Here is an 18,063-nt window from a genome sequence, read left to right as displayed (position 1 = left end):
AGGTATGCAGAGTAAAACCCCAATCCCTTAATGAGGTAGCCAGAAAATTTTCCTTCAGAAAGTGTTTACATTTTAAAATACTCATTTTTACTCTCTGCTGCGCTCATTCCCTTGGGGAAGGCGGGGAGGAATGTCAGCATGAAGTCAGATATTCAGTTGTTTAATTTGAAGAAGACTGATTTATTATTTGTGTGTCGGAGTGGGAAAGATATTTACCCAAGGCTCCAAAGCAGGGATCCAAGACAGTCACTGTGATGAACAGAAAACACGCTCTCAAAATGAACTGAGAAATCCTCTCTGAACGAATGCTCTGATGTTGAATGTGTTCAGTTTCCGTGGATCAAATCTTTCCCATCTCTGTATCCAAGCTATTTGGCCGTGATCAGATGATCAGAGCTCAAGGACGTGATTGGAGGGTGAGCTGCCTGCAGCTGCCGTGTAGGCTTGTTTTCAGGGACAAGGAGCCACTGTTTTTCAAACATAGCATCAACATAGAAGTTATTCCGTAGGCTCCAGGATGCAGCCATGGGCTGCACTGCCAGTATTGTTCTGCTTCAAGCTTTTCGCACTGTGGTCCAGAGGAGCTGTCCACATATTTGTAGAAGACGCCAGGAGGAGCCATCCCATGAAATTGTGCCTCTGGAAAGTGACGATGAAATGAGTAGACCCAGAACCCTCATCATCATGGTACAGTATCCTGGGAAAGCAGGCTCTGTTGGTTGAACTGTTACTACAGACACCCAGCAGTTTAGGAAGTTTTGGTGCTGTGTGTTACCTAGAGCTTGTACTTTGGGGGGGGGGGTGTCTCTCAGAAGTATTGGTACTATTCAGAAAGCTTATTTTCTTTTTCTTAAAATTGTCATGTAAATGTACTGGGTACGTGTCTGAGAAATAATGTGCTACTTAGCATTGCATTTTGTATGTTGTTAACGCTCTTGCAAGGAAAAAAAAGAATTTTAAAGCTTAGTTTGAGTGCTTTTTGTGTTATAAATCTTTGTTTGAAAGAAGAGTGCAGATGTATTTTTTTTTATATTGCATGTAACCAATCAAAGTTGTAGATGCTGATAGTTAGAGATCTAACTTTAAGATAGCCGAGGTTGTTTTGCTTTCTTTTCTTTTTCTTTTTGTTTTTTTTTGGGGGGGGGGTGGGGGGGGTTACTGTAAAATGGAAATGCTTTTCCAAAATGCTAATTAACTTTGGCATAAAATCAGAGTAACGTATTGAGAGTTTTGTGGGACACACAGTGTTTTTATTAGGAAGATGTTTCTTACCAATTGTCAAATTACATTTTTTTTAAATCTGAGTTTGAACTGTAATAAATAGTATTGCTCCTCTATACCTCTGCCTGAGCAGCTAAAGTATAGAATCTCTCCTTGCTTAGGTTTGGGGAAAGATCTGCTTAGTCACTGAAATCCCCTGGCAGGATATCGGGGGTGTGCTTAAGTTTCCAAAATTGGGGTAGCAATTGACATTTTTTCTCTTAGATTTCAGTGTTCAAGGGTATAGTAAATAATGAATGAAAAATACCTGTTGCACAAACAGTTCTTAAGTGAAAGTCGTTTAGCCCTGGCTGTGCCTCTGAATGACAGGGGACCAAGCTTCAGCATTCTACACCAACTTCATCAACAAATCAAGACGAGTTTTCACAAAGCAATACTGCTCTTGAATTGGGGGCTATGACTCTGTTGAAGTGGAAACACTGAGCAGGAACAATTTCATACTCATTACCCCTATAAGTTATTAAAAACTAAACTTAAAAGAATTTGAGATAGTTCAAAGGTCAAAAAGACCTGCTTTCCGTCTCCTACTGATAGCATTGACATACACACATATTGCTCATGCCAATACTTTTTTCTGTTTTGCTAAATACATTATAAAATTTTGTTGGTAGAAATTCTCAAAAATAATTTCAGAATTAAAAAATGTAGCCACTAATAATTTCTTATTTTTTCAAGTATCCTTTTGGTTTCTATGGTTCCCTTTCTGACCTTCAGGGGGATGATGAAGAGTTTACTGTATCATGGTAACATACTGTATATTCCAAAGAAATGTAGAAGAAAGAATTTCAAATGTGCTTACCACAAAGGAATGACAACTATTTGAGGAAATAGATATGTTACCCTGATTTGAATATCATACAATGCATGCATACACTGAACTATCACATGGTACCCCATAAATGCATGCAATTTTAAGTGTCAAATAACCTAAAAGGCTTAATAAAAAGAGCTTGCTGGTGACAAAGCAATGGCTGAAAAAGATTTACTATCTTGGTAACATCACAGAGCTCCTAAGTACCAGCACTGCAGATCACAGGGCTCAGGGACTGCAAACATCAGTGTGATTCCCACTCCATTCCACCTCCAAGGAAATAATGACAAACTGACAAACTGAGTTTTTATAAGAAAATCTTGTACCACCTAAAGTAACATGTACTCATACCAACCAGTGAACTTCTTGAAAATTTACTATGGGAAAAGTCCCGAATTCACACATGCAACACAATGAAGAAAGGCATCAGGAGTCCCTGATCTGGCTGCAAAGTGTGAAGGTGATGGTGCATTCCACAGAGCTCTTAATGTGCTCCATTAGGACTGTGATGTTCAGAGTCCAAACTTAAGTCAGCGAGAGAACGTACTCCAGCTTCCAAGACAGTGGTTTGAAACTTTTAGCTTGTTTCAATAGCATGTAGAATTACTACTCGTGTGGATTCTTGACCTCTGGACTGTAGTGACTCTACATACAAAGTCCTTGGGTGCTGGGGGGACAGTGTAGAGAATCTGTGCCCTCAACAAGTAGTCCTGGGTGATTCCAGTTGAGGAGCACCTTGGGTGGCACTGTGAAGAGCATGGCCAAGTTCTAGAAGGTGAGAATTTAAACTCTCCGCCTCCCTCTCCTTCAACCTGATGTGTTTATATTTACTGTGTGTCTCTTTACCCCAACTCTAAGTGTTGGAACAGATCTTGTTGAATTTTTTCCTCACCATATCATTGACATTTGTCACCAAGTTATATATATGGATTTGGGGGAAGAAGGTGCAAGCATCCAGGTCAGAATCCTCATCTCATCACTGATTCAGTGGGTAATCTCTCTCTCTCTCTCTCTCTCTTTCTCTCTCTCTCTCTCTCTCTCTCTCTCTCTCTCTCCATCCCTCCCTCCCTTCCTCCCTCTCCTTTTCCTCATCTGCAAAATGGGGTGAATAATTCTAACAAGCCTCTACCAAGTGCCTGGAACAGTACCTACACGAATTAAAATGTTTCACGGATGATCGGGGACATACTAACTGAAAGTGACATTTGAAGAAAAAATGAGGGAGAAAGCCATGTCACTTTCAATGGGAAAATAGTCTCCTGGCTGTCTGAGGGGCAGTGAGGAGGGAGGCCTGTGGGCCAGATGACCAACAGGGAACAGGAAGAAAAGTCAGGATGAAATGGGGGAAAGATCATGAAGGGTGTCTCAGGCTGTCGCAAAGACTTGGTGTTTTCCAAGAAAAAGAAGGAAGCCACTGAGGGAGCAGGCAGGAGGTGGAGCATGGGCTGGGGGCCACCATGGTGGGCTTCAATCTTCCTTCTGTATCTCTTTGCTGTATGCTCTTGATGAGTGCCTCATCCTCTTCCTGGCTTCATTTCTTTATTGATAAAACACGGGAATTAATAGCTCCTATGGGTAAGGGTATTTAAGAATTCAGTAAGTTCGTTCTTGCCTGAAGAGTAACACTTGCTGTATTAAGGAGCTACTAATTAATTTGGAGGGTCTGCAACAGGACAGTAACAGACCCTATGGCTAGAGAAGTTCAAAAGCAGATGCATCAAGAACATCAGTCAGAAAGCTATTGCAATGATCCCCGCCAAAGTCCACTGTGGTATTTTTGTCAGGGTTATGAGAAGTTGTTGGACTCTGAATATATAGTATAGGATGTGGGCTTTGTTGTGATTCACCTATAAAGTGTGAAAAAAGAGAACAATCTGGGATTACTGTACAGTTTTGACCTGTATACTCAGAAGGACCAAATTGTCCAGGTAGGAAGAATGTGGGAACAGGAGCTCTGGGGCAAGATTCCAAGTTCATTCAAAGGAAGCTAGTTTGAAATGCCTAGTAAGTCAGGCTGGGGAGATGGTTCAGCAGTTAAGAGCACTGACTGCTCTTGCAGAGGATCTGGGTTTGGTTCTCAGCACCTACATGGTGGCTACCAACTATTTCCATAACTCCAGTTCCAGTGAATCCCATGCCCTTTTCTGACCTCTGCGGGCACTGCATGACACAGGTGTATTTACACACATGTAGATAATATACTCATACACATGAAATAAAAATAATAAATATAAAAAAAGAAATGCCTGATAAGTCTATGCTAGCAGTGTCAAGTAGGAAAATGGATATGTGGCTCAGGCATCTTAAGGAAATTTTTAAGGAAGGAGTAAAGTCTGGTCATTGTAAGTGCCAACAAATTATTGCTGAATGAAAAATGGTCACTTTCCTCCTGTCTTGTGTTATTCACAGTATGCAAATTCATTTCACAGTTAATTACATGTTATCCACTAACATGCCTTGAGCTGAACTTTTAATTGTTATTTTACTATTCAGACATTTTTCTTATCTCACTGGAATATAGGAAACCTGTGCTTTGCTTCAGGGGCACCCAGAGCAATGCCTTTTATAGACTAGAAGTTGAATAAGTATCTATGGATTAATGACTTTAAGCAAGTCATATCAATGTGAAAAGCTCAATCAACTCTTAACTCTTATAAATTAAGCTGTCCAGGAGTGAGTTAAGGAGGGAAGACGCTGCCGTGAAAAACAGAGGCTTTGGATGTTGATGCCCAGCGGGTCTTGTCACACAGGACTCAGTTACAGAAGTTTGTACTAAAGAGTTTCCTTTCAACAGTTGAGGTTCTGAGTCTTATAAAGAAATCAGCTTAGAGCTGGCAGTGATTGTAGTTAGACTGTGTGGTCCAAAATGGAGAGATTGGCTAAACATGAAAATGAACCATGTAGTCATTTGGTGTTTATGAGAAACACATGAATCCTGACATCTAAGACTATTAAGATTCGGTGAAGATGAGCTGGGGAAAATGGAGACGTTTCCCCAAAGCTCTAATTTATCTGTAATGAGAAAGTTTTACTGATGGAATCTAAGACTATTAAGATTCGGTGAAGATGAGCTGGGGAAAATGGAGACGTTTATCTGTAATGAGAAAGTTTTACTGATGGAGTAAATGACAGAAATCTGTGTGCTGGTACATGTCCACATGGACACCAGTGTGTGTGGAGGCCAGAAGTCAATCTTGGGTATCATTACTCAACTTTGGATACTGTTTGCCTTGTTTTCTGAGAAAGGGTCTCTCTCAATGGCCAGGAACTCACTGATTACTCTAAGTTGGCTGGATAGCTATTGAGCCTTAGTGATCTGCCTGTCTCTGCATAGCCAGCCCTGGGGTTTCAGGTATAAGCCACCAAAGCTGGCTTTTTATGTCTGGGCACTGCACTCAGATCCTCATAGCAAGCACTTCTCCCTATCCTTAGAAACCTTTATCAATTATTTTTCTTATTCCATTTACAGCATGTTTTGGTAACATACATGGTAGACTGATTTAATTTATATAGATCTGTTTTCTGGTTTCCTGTGCTTTCTTATATCTTGTATTCATTAATGACCCCAGATGTTGGCTTTGTTTTTAAGGTTTTTTTTTTTTCTCCATCGTCAGATACAAGGAGTGATCACCCATTTAAACTTTCCAGGGCAGTGTCAGAGGAGAAAGTAAAGCAAGTATAAGTGAGGACAGTCTGCTGGCCTCGCTCTGGCTAAAGCACAGATTCCTCCTACACAACAGACATACAAGTCTCAATTCAAAAGTGAAACTTTTTTTGAATCCTTGAACATTTTGAGATGACTTTGAAATACTACAAACCAAAATATTTAAACCTGGTCATGACAGGGAGACAGCTCATATAGGAACTATATTTACATATAGTGGCTTTATCTTTAATTTTGCTCAAAGACCAGGAGAAAAAAAGTAATACTCTAAATCTGAGGTAAATTCAGGGGTAAAATCTCTGACAGTAAAAAAATATACACTTAAATAATAAGACTTTCAGAGCAAGGGACTCTATTACTGCCAAGTCCTGCATCACAAGCCATCCTTTGATGTTGTAGAGATTTCTACATCCAATGCTTTTATGAACTTTATAGTGTGAGTATGCCAAATTCTATCTGTAGCCCATTGTCCATGAAATGGGAATATTTTTCACAATTTTAAAATAGCATGAAACAAAACAAAGAAACCAAATATAAGGAGGTAGAAGACGAAGGGAGGCCAAAGGGCCACAGAGGGCATGCATGGTCTAACACGTGTAAAATGGTTACAGCAATCCTAAAATACTACATTCACAGAAAGTTTGTAGACCCTTGTCTAGTGAATGACAAGGCCTCGATCATAGAGGAATCTTCTTTTTCCCTTACTTTTGAATGCTATAGTGTATTGCATTCTCCAACCCAAAGAAATTTGAATTTTTCTCCTGGGTGCCTCTTGTCCACGTGAGGGTCTGAAAGCTGTTGTGACTGAATAATGATTTTTAGCTTTGGAGCCAGAAGACAGGGGCGAGGGGTAGTCAGACGCTCAATACCTATAGGAACAGCTTAAGGGAGGAAGGATTTATTTTGAGCTCATAGTTTGGGGGGACTTCAGTCCATCGTTGCAGAAAAAGTACAGCAGTGTTTATGGCAGATAAAGAGACTTCACACACAGCAAGGACCAAGAAGTAGAGAGAACTGGGAAGAACAAGACAAGAACCAGAGCAGAGCTAAAACCTTCAAAAGTCTGCCCCTCATTACCTACTTCCTCCAGTCAGGCCGCACATTTTAAATATGCCTTAGCCTTTGAGATAGCAACATATTAATAAGCTTCTATTTGAACTACTTTTTTTTTTGGCCTTCCACATTTGAATCCTGTTTCAAGATGTAAACACAATAACTCTTGCTTCTTGCTCAAGTTCTTTAAACACCTAAGAAAGGAAGATAAATGAGGAAAATAATTATTTATAAAAGTAATGGTTTCATATCTTGGAGACATTTGTTTACATCTGTGGCTAGTGAACAAAGTCAGGACCAAAGAGGAATACACTATGGGAACTTCTTCCAAGGAAATGAAATAATCCCTCTTTTTATCTCTATACTAAATCTAATATAATCAAACTTTATCAAAGGGAGTTTTAAGATGCATTGCTTAGTTTCTTATTTGTTGAATGGCTCTGTGAGGAGACGCTTTTAAGGTCTCTCAATCCCAAGTTACGGTTCTGCTTGTACATTGGTGAGGATGGATTTTGAATATTCTGATATATGACACCCTCAGGAAGAAAATCCCATGTATGTAATGGTGGCTGAGTTTAAACGGTTTGCCAAAGATAGTGTCACATGGAGTCTAAAAGCCCAGAAAATCTCTGGCAGTATTTTTTCCATGTGAACTAGTTTTCAACTAAGCCATCAAGCCACAGAAAATGGACAAATGCTTTGAGTGCCTTCTCTGTGGGTAGAAGAATTAATTGAATGTGCTTGAACATTTAGTAATTAACAACACAAATCATTCAGGCAAAGGTTTACAGAACTCAAATAACATTGGTGTCATTTTGTCCAAATGGTATTGCATCATTATGTTCCCAAATTACACCAATTTTTTTTACATAAAGAACAAAAAACTTTATAAATTAAAACCTCTAGCATAATAAAGGAGACATCATGTGTGTATCGAGGAGGTGATAAAGAGAAACCCAAACCAATGTATGTTTCATATATGGATAGACATATAAATGAATGTATGTAAATATACAGACTACTATATCTTAGTAGCCATGAATGCATAAGGGGAAGCTATAATGTGAAGGCTATAAAGATTACATTATCAAGGGGCTGGAGAGATGGCTCAGCAATTAAGAGCACTTGCTGCTCTTACAGAGGACCTGGGTTTGGTTCCCAGCATCCACATCAGGCAACTCGGAGCCACCTGTAACTCCAGCTCCAGAGAATCTGATGACACCCTCCTCTGGCTTCAATAGGTACCTGCATCCATGTGCACACACACACACACACACACACACACAATTTAAAAATTTTTTAAATACATTACTAAGTAGAAATATTTAGTTATAGTTCTAGAAAAAGGATAAATTCAAATCACTATAATAAAGTAATAATTACATTTCAAGATCCTTATTTTGAAATATAATTAAATATATTTAAAATGTGACATGGGTCTGCAGAGATGGCTCATTAGTTAAGAGTACTGCCTACTCTTGCAGAAGACCCTGGTTCCGTTCCCAGCACCCACATGGCAGTTAACAACTCTCTGTAACTCCAGTTCCAGGGGATCTGATGCCCTCTTTTGGCCTCCGCAAGCATGCACACACTTGGTATGCTTATATACATGAAGGCAAAATACTCATGCACTTAAAATAAAAATAAATAGGTGACACTTGTTTTTTCTCATTTCTTTGCCTTCTGTAAGAATAGATTTTAGGCTTTAGGCTTATCTCCCTGAACACTAGGCTTTAATATAATAATAACTCATGAAAACAAAGTAATATGATTGGGGAAAAGATTGAGATAAACATAATATTTTTTTACATCTTTGCAGATAAAATAAGAATGCAGCATTTCTGTCTTGCTTCAACAAGATTTTTCTAGAAAATCATTTTCTTCTCTTAGGTTTTTTCATCATGGAGATGATTTGCTTAGGTAAGGACTACAGCTTAGGATTTGAAATTTTTCTTCTAGTTTAGATCTTTGTTGTCCCCTAAACACCCATGTGTTGCAGATTTGGTCACCAGTTTACGGTACTGTCTGGGGTGGGAGAACCCATGAGAGCTGTGGTCTAGTAGAAGGAAGTGAGGTCAATGGGATGTGCCCTCAAATGCACTGTTGAGAGTACAGCTCCTTCCTGTCCCTCTTTTGTGTTTCCTGAGTACCAGGAGGTTCTCAACTTCCTTTACTCTTCATTCCCCCCATGATGCTCTGAGCTTCCCAAATGCTACAAAACAATGAACCATGGACTGAAAGCCCCCAAACTCTGAGTCAAAATGAACCTTTCCTCCTAAGTTGATTATCTTAGGTATTTTGTCACAGTGACAGAAAACTGACTGATACAATTCATTTTCTAAAATCTTTATTCTGCTAGAATGTGTTTTATTTTTTAAGACAAAGTCAATGTTCATCTGTTGAATTGGTCAGAGATTGTCTAAGCATCAGAATTCAATACAAAACTAAAATAAGAAGACAAAGAGGCTATTTTATTTTATTTTATTTATTTTCATTAGGCAAAAACGACAAAAGACAGCAACTGCTCTGACCTCATGAATTTACAGGTTGGTGGCTGAGAGAGAACACAAATGAATGTTAGATTATAATCCCAACTGGAACTTCAGCGATTGTTGCAGTTCTACCTTAGTACTGTGTCCTTTGTGAATCCAAAGGAAGAGGTAATAGGACAGAGACCTGGAGAATGAACAGAGTCCAAGGAGACAGAATGCTCTCTACTAACACACCACTGTGCTGCCTAGTTTAACAGCCAGAGTATATGGGTCTGAATCCCTTGCCAAACCACTTGATGGCTATATATGAGTACTGGATCAGTATTTCAATTCTCTCTGTTATGGCTTCCCTGTCTACAAAATGAGACTGATGAGTGTAGCTATCAGTATTATTTTTCAATTGCTGCTGTAACAAAACACCACAAAATAGTTTTGCTGTCATTTTATTTTGTTTTGTTGTTTTGTTTTGTTTTGTCCTGTCCCCAGCTGGCCTGGAACTCACGTGTAGACAGAGATCCACCTGCTTCTGCCTCCCTAGTGCTGGGACTGAAGGTGTGCACTGCTGTGCCCAACCACAAAGTAATTACAGTTAAAACAACACACATCTATTGTCTCATATTTCAGGACTGGAAATCTGAAACAGCTCTCACTAGCCCAGAGTTGGCAGAGCTGTCTTCCTTCCTGGAGGCTCTAGGAAAGAGTCTGTGCTCTAGGCTTTTCTACCTTCCTTGGGTTGTATCTGTATTCCACTTCCAAAGCAGCAGCACAGTATCTTCACGGGCTCTGGCTCCTGACCTGCCTGCCTCCCTCAGGACCCTGTGATTACCTGGATAATCTGGGCTCTCCCCATCTCTAGAGCAGTAACTCTGTCTCTTCACATAACTATTGTTTTCTCTTACCATGTAAATGATAGATTCCTAGCTTCCCAAGATTAGAGTGTGCGCATTGTTACAGAACTATCACCTGCTACCACACTACCTCATATGGTCATTGTAATGATTCAGTGGGTAAACATATGTGAAGCCTGTAATAACGCACAGTGATTAGGAAGAGCCCGGTAAATTTTAGCTATTTTATTGCTTTTTACTATCTTTATGAAACAAGTCACAAATTTCATTAACTTTACAGTTATTTCAGGAAAAAAATGGACTGTAAAAAGGAAAGTTAATTTGTGATTCATAGAATGTAAAGAGATGGAAATGCAAGTTTATCTTTATTTTTAACCAGAGCACTTTAACATTTATTGAGTAGATTATTCACAAAGAGGTTATTTAGGGAGCATACAAGGTTCTTTGAGTTTCTCTTTTGTGTTATCTATCATTTCCCATTCTTTTGCAAATTAACTGTTTTCTTCATAGTTTTTCATGTCTTATTAAAGAAGTAGTGCATCTTTTCCATTTTCAAATTATTCAACATTTAGAAATAAAAAGGACCAAAGATAAACTGTAAAAAATGTCTAAAACTTGGAGATAGAGAAATGACCTTAGTTTGAATCCCTAGCACCCATGGAAAATGCCTGGCAGGGTAGCACACATCTATAACCCTAGTTCTAAGGTGCAGAGCAAAGTGGATCCCCAGGGCATGCTGCCCAGGCAGCCTCACCAAAATAGTGAGCTCCACATTCAATGAGAGTTCTGCTGTCAAAAGAGATGGTGCGTGATAGAGGAAGACTCCTACTGTGGACCTCTGGCCAGCATACCCACATGCACTGGCCAGCACAGGCAGACACACACACACACACACACACACACGTCTGCATACATTGGCACCCGCTCACATGCATAAATCTGTTGTGTATTTATACTTGTCACATATTTCAGTGTGGATGATAACTTATTATTACAGAACTAGTAAAATTCATAGTTGAAAGAGTAATTCACATGCAATATTTTGAAAACTAATTAAACATTTTCCATTCAATTATCAATGTTCAAAATCAGTTATCATGAAGTAAAACTTAAATTCCCATACTGCATTAACCACTTTTCAAGCACTTCCTAGCCACAGACACCATTTGCTGCTGTATTGGGTAGTGCAGGAGCAGCAGATAGTGAACTTGTCCAAAGTCACACATTCCAGAAAGTCTTGAGCTGGTTTTGAACTCAGAGCACTTCTTGCAGCCATGCTTCCACAGCTGAGCCTCACTTACCAAATGAACAGCTGAGCCTCACTCACCAAATTCACCCTCTTGCTTCCTCATGACTGTTTGTTTCTTTGATAAAAACAAAACAGAGACACAACAACAAACTACATCATTTCACATCTTTAAAGAGTCTGTGCATGATTATAAGTGAAATAACATAAATGACACCTGAGAATGTAGGATCAATGATGACTTCAGTAGCCCAGCAAATCTCCCGTCTGTGATTAGCTTAGAGGAATAATCCATTGAAAGGGATGAAAGCCAATTCTGTCATTCTATAAATAAGGGATTCCTGTTCCAGCCCAAAATAATTCACTGTTCCCCTTAAGTCATTCTTCTCAGCACTGGCAATAGCAGCGCTGATGTAACTAATTCAACCCTAACTAGCTAACTAAAGTAACTTCTCCTTAAGGACTGAATGGAATTATAATGATTCATATTAATTTATAGAGTAAGATAATCCAAGAGAGGGAACATCCAAGTTACAGAAGGCAACTGTGGGGTCCATGGAGCCCATAACAGAGATGACAAAGGATTAGAAGGAAAATTATTCTTGTTACTTTTGCACATTAAGCGGCTATAGATACCTGCTTGGGGAACAGACATGTATCTCTGTTACATTATAGAACTCTGAACCTCAGTGTTCTGTAATAATAACTGGATGATATGATGACAAAACCAGCTTGTTTGCTGTTTGGGGATGTGGGGCTCTGAGCTAATTCTCTGGACTTTGGTGGCCCAATTTGAGGCATAAAAATGACTCCTCACAGTGACACTGCTGATCCAGATGCCCAGAGTTGAAAGACTTTCAGCAGAATGTCTAGAACAGCAAGGACTGAACCTCCTTTTCATTCATAAAATGAGAATATGAGCTGCCCTCCAACATCATAGAAATCAACACAATCACTTCTGTAGGTGGAAACATGCATTCTCTGTATGTTCTTTGGGGTTGATTCTAAGGAGACATTTTGGGCAGACAGGACTATTTTTTACTTTCCCCTTATTAAGGAAACTAGAATATTATTAAGAGACCTGTTAGGTAAACAAGCCATTCCAAATGGGGAACCCAGTTAAAAAGCCATTGAAATGAAAGGTGCTACAAGAAATCAATGCACTGAAGTCAGAGCAATGTAGATGAAGAGGAGGCTCACGAGCAGGGAGAGAAACGGTGTGTCACACCAAAGGGGCCTGCAGTTATCAAAGGCGCCTGTCACCAGGCTAGCTTTAAAACAAGTGCACCTTACGCCATTCCAAAACAATGTGATGTTGCCATCTCTGTCATTCCTCTCTTCTGGATTCTCTATCCTTGATGTGTTGGTTCTTTCACGGTGGCTGCCATCTTCTGTTCCATTTTTGGCTCCTGTCATTGAAGATGCTTGATGAGTTATGAGTTGATTGTACACACCCACCTCTTTCATTTGGCTCAGAAAGTGAAATGCGACAGACCTATAAATAACAAAGCATCTTCAGGGGCTGATATGTTAGAAATTGGAGGCTGTTGTTTTGAACCATAGATATATGAACCAGTAGCTATCTTGGAGTATTGATTTTCAAATAAATGGAGAATAAAAAGTTCTCATCGCAGATGTCTGATTTTGCCCCATTAAAACAAAAAGAAATTACCAGCCATACATGAGTTCATAGTGAGACAATAAGAACTTGTATAGTCACTCAAGTTCACTTTCAGATGCTTTTTTGTATCTGTCCTTAGGGAAAAGACTGTTTGCTATTGTCATAGTTAAGGTTATTAAATATCATCAATACTTTGTGGCTTCCTTAAAGATAAAGATTGAAAGAGGAAATGGGATTATGGAATGATTATCACAGAGCAAATCCAAAAGTATAAAAAGAAAACTCTTACCTCAATTCAGGAGGATGTCTATTATTTCACACAACTAATATTTCTAAAATTCCCCCAACTAAACAGAGAGCCCAGTCTCACACTGAGATGACAGAAATTAGAACAGCTAACATCATTCATTGAGATTCACATAAGATGCTGTGCATCTCTGCAGCCCTTAACCTTATTTTGGCATGTGTTACTTGAAGTTCACCTTCTGCTTCTGGTTTAAGCATGAGTAGGGAAGTCAATGCATGTTTAGGTTGTGGCTGTTTTACAGTAGTTAAATGCTCAAGGTCTGCATGCTACCTTGAACCATACAGGACAATTTATACCCCAGTACATGCCATTAATAGTTTCATGTGTGTGTACCATTTAGCTGTGTTGGATGAAGATTCTGCTATTATATTACATTCATTCGCCTGGTGATCTTAGTTTTAAGTAGAAGCCTGCATATATGGGAAAAGTAATCTGTTTCTTTAGTTAGCTAGTCAGGATTTCTTTGGTTACTGTTAGCATTGCTATTATATTACATTCATTCGCCTGGTGATCTTAGTTTTAAGTAGAAGCCTGCATATATGGGAAAAGTAATCTGTTTCTTTATAGATTTCTATAGCTAGTCAGGATTTCTTTGGTTACTGTTAGCATTGCTATTGCGAATATCTGAGGAAAAAAAACTTAAAGTGAGTATTTGTTTTGGCTCATGGTTTCACAGCATTCAGTCATGACCGTGTGGCCCATCAGCTTAGGTAGAATGTCATGGCAGCTAGAACATGTGGCAAAAGGGAGCTGTTCACTTTCTGACTGACCAGAAGACCTAGAAAGGGAACATCATTGCTCATCTGGCTTCTTCCTTTTCTACTTTTATTCCAGGAGGGCTTCGGTCCTGGGGATGATGCTGTCCACATTCATACTGAACCTCATTTCCTTAGTTAATCCTCTGCAAACAGCATGTTAGACCGAGGTGTGCTTCACCAATGTCCTAGGTGACTCTAAAACCAGTCAAACTGACAACAGAAATTAACCATCACAGGACTGAATCGATTCTTTTAGGCCCTTGGAGAGGGTAAATCCAATGGAAAAAAAAAAAATCCATGTAAAATTTAGGATCATTTGACCTCTCCTCAAATAGCAGCAAATGTTGTATTATCAATTTTTTAATAGACTATACCCAACATTCGACACCACATAGATTAAATAAAAGAGGTGTTGTGTCAAATGTGATGAAGTTGGTGAAGAGTTCAAAAAAGGCTCCAGGAGTTGTCAGGAGGCGAGACACGCGGAGCCAAGCTGAGCCCTGGCATCACACCTTTGACAGACAGGCTTCTGGAGAGAAAACTCCTCAGTCCCAGCTCATGCCCTGCTTTGATCTGTCTTATGATGAGATTAATAGTCTTAGAGGCTATTTTCTTGTGTTCTTTTTAAAATACTCTGTGAATTATTTCAGTCAGTAAGAATGCTAACCATTTTTGGTAGTTTTCTCCTTGACATTTTTGTTTCATTCCTGTCTGATGTCTAAGCAAATGACGTCTCCTGTGCACAGAATCGTGGTCCTAATTTACATTGTTTGGTTTACTCAGCCTTGGTTGACCCCCTTTCAAAAGTTTACATTCAGACGTCTCCACTCAAAATTCAGCTTGTGATTTCATCAAGATATTTTTGTAAAATATACAATAAGTAGGTATCAGAAAGCAGCAGTTGCAAAAGCGTGGAAAATTAGATAGCAAAAGGCCTCTCATTTCCCCATTTTTATACTTTTAAGTTATGAAAGGAGAGTATACTTGATAAATATATAAATGCTATAGGTCAGTATAAAATATAAAATGTAAACATTTGCGGCATATCATCTGAGCTCTTCAATATAGCCCCACTAACTCTTCATAAACCTAGAATAGCCAATATTAATACCTTACAGATATTGAGGGGGTTTTGGGACTTATTTTCTTTTCATTTATATGTACATGTGTGTGTTGTGAGTGTATTCCAGGTATGTGCAGTTACCTGTGGAAGAGGGCTTCATATCCTCTCTACCTGGGGATATGACGTTACACCTGGAGTTACAGGTGGTTGGCTCAATACCACCTGAGGTGAGCTCTGGGACCGGGACCGGAACTTATGTCCTCTGAAAGAGCAGCAAGTGCTCATAGCTACTCAGCCATCTCTCTGGTTCCTATATTTTTGTTTTTTACAAAATTATTTAACTGACACCAAGAGAATGTCTTTGTAATTACAAAAATTAGCATGGTTGCAGTACATGCGCTTGGATGCAGCCACTTCTAGGGTTAATTCCCTTTTATTGCTTGGTCAGGAGTCTTGTTACAGTCACTGGGATGCTTTATACCATAGTTAGTAGGGAGAATAGCAACTTCAGACACTTCATTGTAAAATAAAATTGGGGGTGTGTCCTACCTAGGGAAAAAAAACTGAAATATTTAGTTACTGTGGAGATCATGAAGACTTACAAAAGTATACTACTTAGCCCTGGGTAAAACTAGTGGACAGATTGGACTTTGTTCATTGGTTCCTGCTATCCTGTTCCCAGTGAACAGGGTCCTCTTGTGAGCTCAGTTGTTACCAGCAACGATGTTTTAGGCCTCGGAAATTTCCAAAGATGGAATTCCTGCCTCTTTCATCTGGAATATGGTTAAATGGGAGCCCATACTTTTTCTTTTTCAGCCAAAGTATATATGCCTCAGAATGAGCTATTTAACTTGTAATCTTGAGCTAACTGGCATTGATGGGTTCATCCATGTTATTCATAGCCTCAATAAAATGCAATTGGCCATAAACCCAGCAAGTGTCAAGGCCTAGTTCCTGAGAAACTGTTTATATAACCCATTATACCCTTTTCACACTTACAGTTTTCTCCATCCTCAAAATGCGAGTTGTTCTCTCCTGACTTGGTGGAGCTGTGAGATAAAGAACATGTAATTGAGTTTTGAAAGCATATGGCAATAGTGGTTTCATTGATTTCTAGAAAATATAAGTAAAGCATGAAGAAAATATCTCTGCCTTTTTCCTTTGTTTTGGGAATTACACTAAAGTATTTATAGTTCCATTAAACTAAACATTCAGTCTTACACAAATCTTAACTATCCATAAGGAAGGAGTGCAGTGGTTTTTATTTACTGTATACAGGGCAGCATGTTATCAAATGAAGTTACATCTCTAGTGAGGTAAGACAATATTAAGGGAGCCATGGCTCAGGGGAAGTGTCATCCATTTATACTTTCAAGTTGCCAACATATAAGATATCAGAGAAATATAAACCCTTTAGAAATAGCTTCCACAACAATCTGGAGGGAAAGAGAAAGCAGAACATGGATGGATGATGGCCAGGGTGAACGTGGATGGATGATGGCCAGGGTGAGCACTTGGAAATGTTGGTCAAATATCTGAAGGCGTCAGAATGTCTGTTGTGCCCACTGCATTGTGATGGGATAATGTTAATCAATTAGTTCAAGTCTGCTATAGATAGTAAGTAATTACACTCACTGGAAGCCACAGTGGTCTATTAATAATGCATCCCAATTTTCATAAGTAGCATTTCCCTTGGCACTTAAACATGGCTCTTAGAAAAGTTGGTTTACTGGTTTTTGTTTTTCTATATAAGACTCATGACTGAAGTGCAATTTAATGTCTTCTTCACCAAAGAAGAGAAATACATACTTTGAGGTAATATTTCTGACCTTTTCTACATAAATTAACCCAATTCAATTTTTTTCTTTCAGCATTTTCAAATAGCATCTCAAGAAATAGTGTTTTAGGCTATTTAATAGACATTTTAAAGAATCTGAAGTTTTAATACTTACAGAGTTCTTGCTATATTCAAGTTCTTAAACTAATTGCCCTAAGGAAAAGGAAGATAATTAAGTGACCAGCTGTATATCTAAGACAATATCCAAATAATAGGGTATTTGTCTCATATTATATGAATACAATTTAAAGAGAAATAAGATGATTTCCACAAGGGAAGCACAAAGAAAGTGCTATGAAGTTTTAACAGAAGGAGAAAAAAGAAAAGGATCCATCTGAGACTATCTGGATTATGGCTTATAGAGCTTATGGAGACAGACTACAGGGAAACCTTATCTTTAAAATTAAAAAAAGAGAGAGAAAGCTGGATGGAGTCAGTCTTGTGTCCAAATATTGACCTCACCATGGAAAGGTACCTAAAAGCGCCTGTTTTGAATACTAATCAACAAACGTTAACTTAATGTTTCCTACATGCCAGTTTTTCTCTGTCTCTGACACAACAGGAGACATCACCACTTTTGGTTATCACCAAACATCCCAGAAATTTGCTTACTGAAGTTCAAGTACTTGCTATTAAACAGGCCATTTTTTCCCTATATAGTTGTAAGCTTAATTGTTTATGTTTTAGGGAAAATGTGCAGTATCAGATTGCCGGGGGTTCGAACCAGCAACCCCCAGTGAGGTGAGGATTGGGGATGAGTAAGCACTCCATTCACCAGCCCATGCCGCCCCCATTACCCCATTACTCAGACTCAACGGGGAGTCTTAGGCAGAGACTCAGCAATGGATCTGGTCCTTTCCATTGCCTGGTGATGGGATCTTTCCATCTTACCCGTACCTCAGGTCTCTGCTCCTGTCATCCCCAATGCTTCTGAAACCAGGATTCCAACTGATTTTTTTGAAAATTAAGAACATTAATAGTGAATAAGGCCATATCCAGCTGTTGGTGGGGCCTTATTCCCCCTTTTTGTTTTTGTAATTGAATTTTTAGATTTTGATGGTCGCATTCTACAATGGCTTGAC

At 39.0% G+C, this 18,063-nt stretch overlaps 1 protein-coding gene across 4 annotated transcripts in view; it reads left to right on the top strand.

Annotated features, from left to right (window-relative positions):
- Dock10 (dedicator of cytokinesis 10) overlaps nucleotides 1–18,063 on the top strand; it is a 302,587-nt gene that overhangs the window by 66,212 nt on the left and 218,312 nt on the right. Inside the window, exon 1 of one of the 4 annotated variants that reach the window (XM_029559986.1) lies at nucleotides 450–687. The exons of 2 other annotated variants lie outside the window; for them this stretch is intronic. In XM_029559986.1, coding sequence (XP_029415846.1) covers nucleotides 526–687 — 162 coding nt within the window. In that variant the 5' untranslated portion in view covers nucleotides 450–525. Of the gene's footprint in view, nucleotides 1–449; nucleotides 688–18,063 lie in introns of those variants that run through there. One more of the 4 variants, XM_008825837.2, reaches the window with a different exon arrangement.

This window comes from Nannospalax galili, unplaced genomic scaffold (assembly GCF_000622305.1).
Source record: "Nannospalax galili isolate Female #2095 unplaced genomic scaffold, S.galili_v1.0 scaffold127, whole genome shotgun sequence".
Classification (NCBI taxonomy): Eukaryota; Metazoa; Chordata; class Mammalia; order Rodentia; family Spalacidae; genus Nannospalax; species Nannospalax galili.
This window is presented reverse-complemented; position numbering and strand designations above follow the sequence as displayed.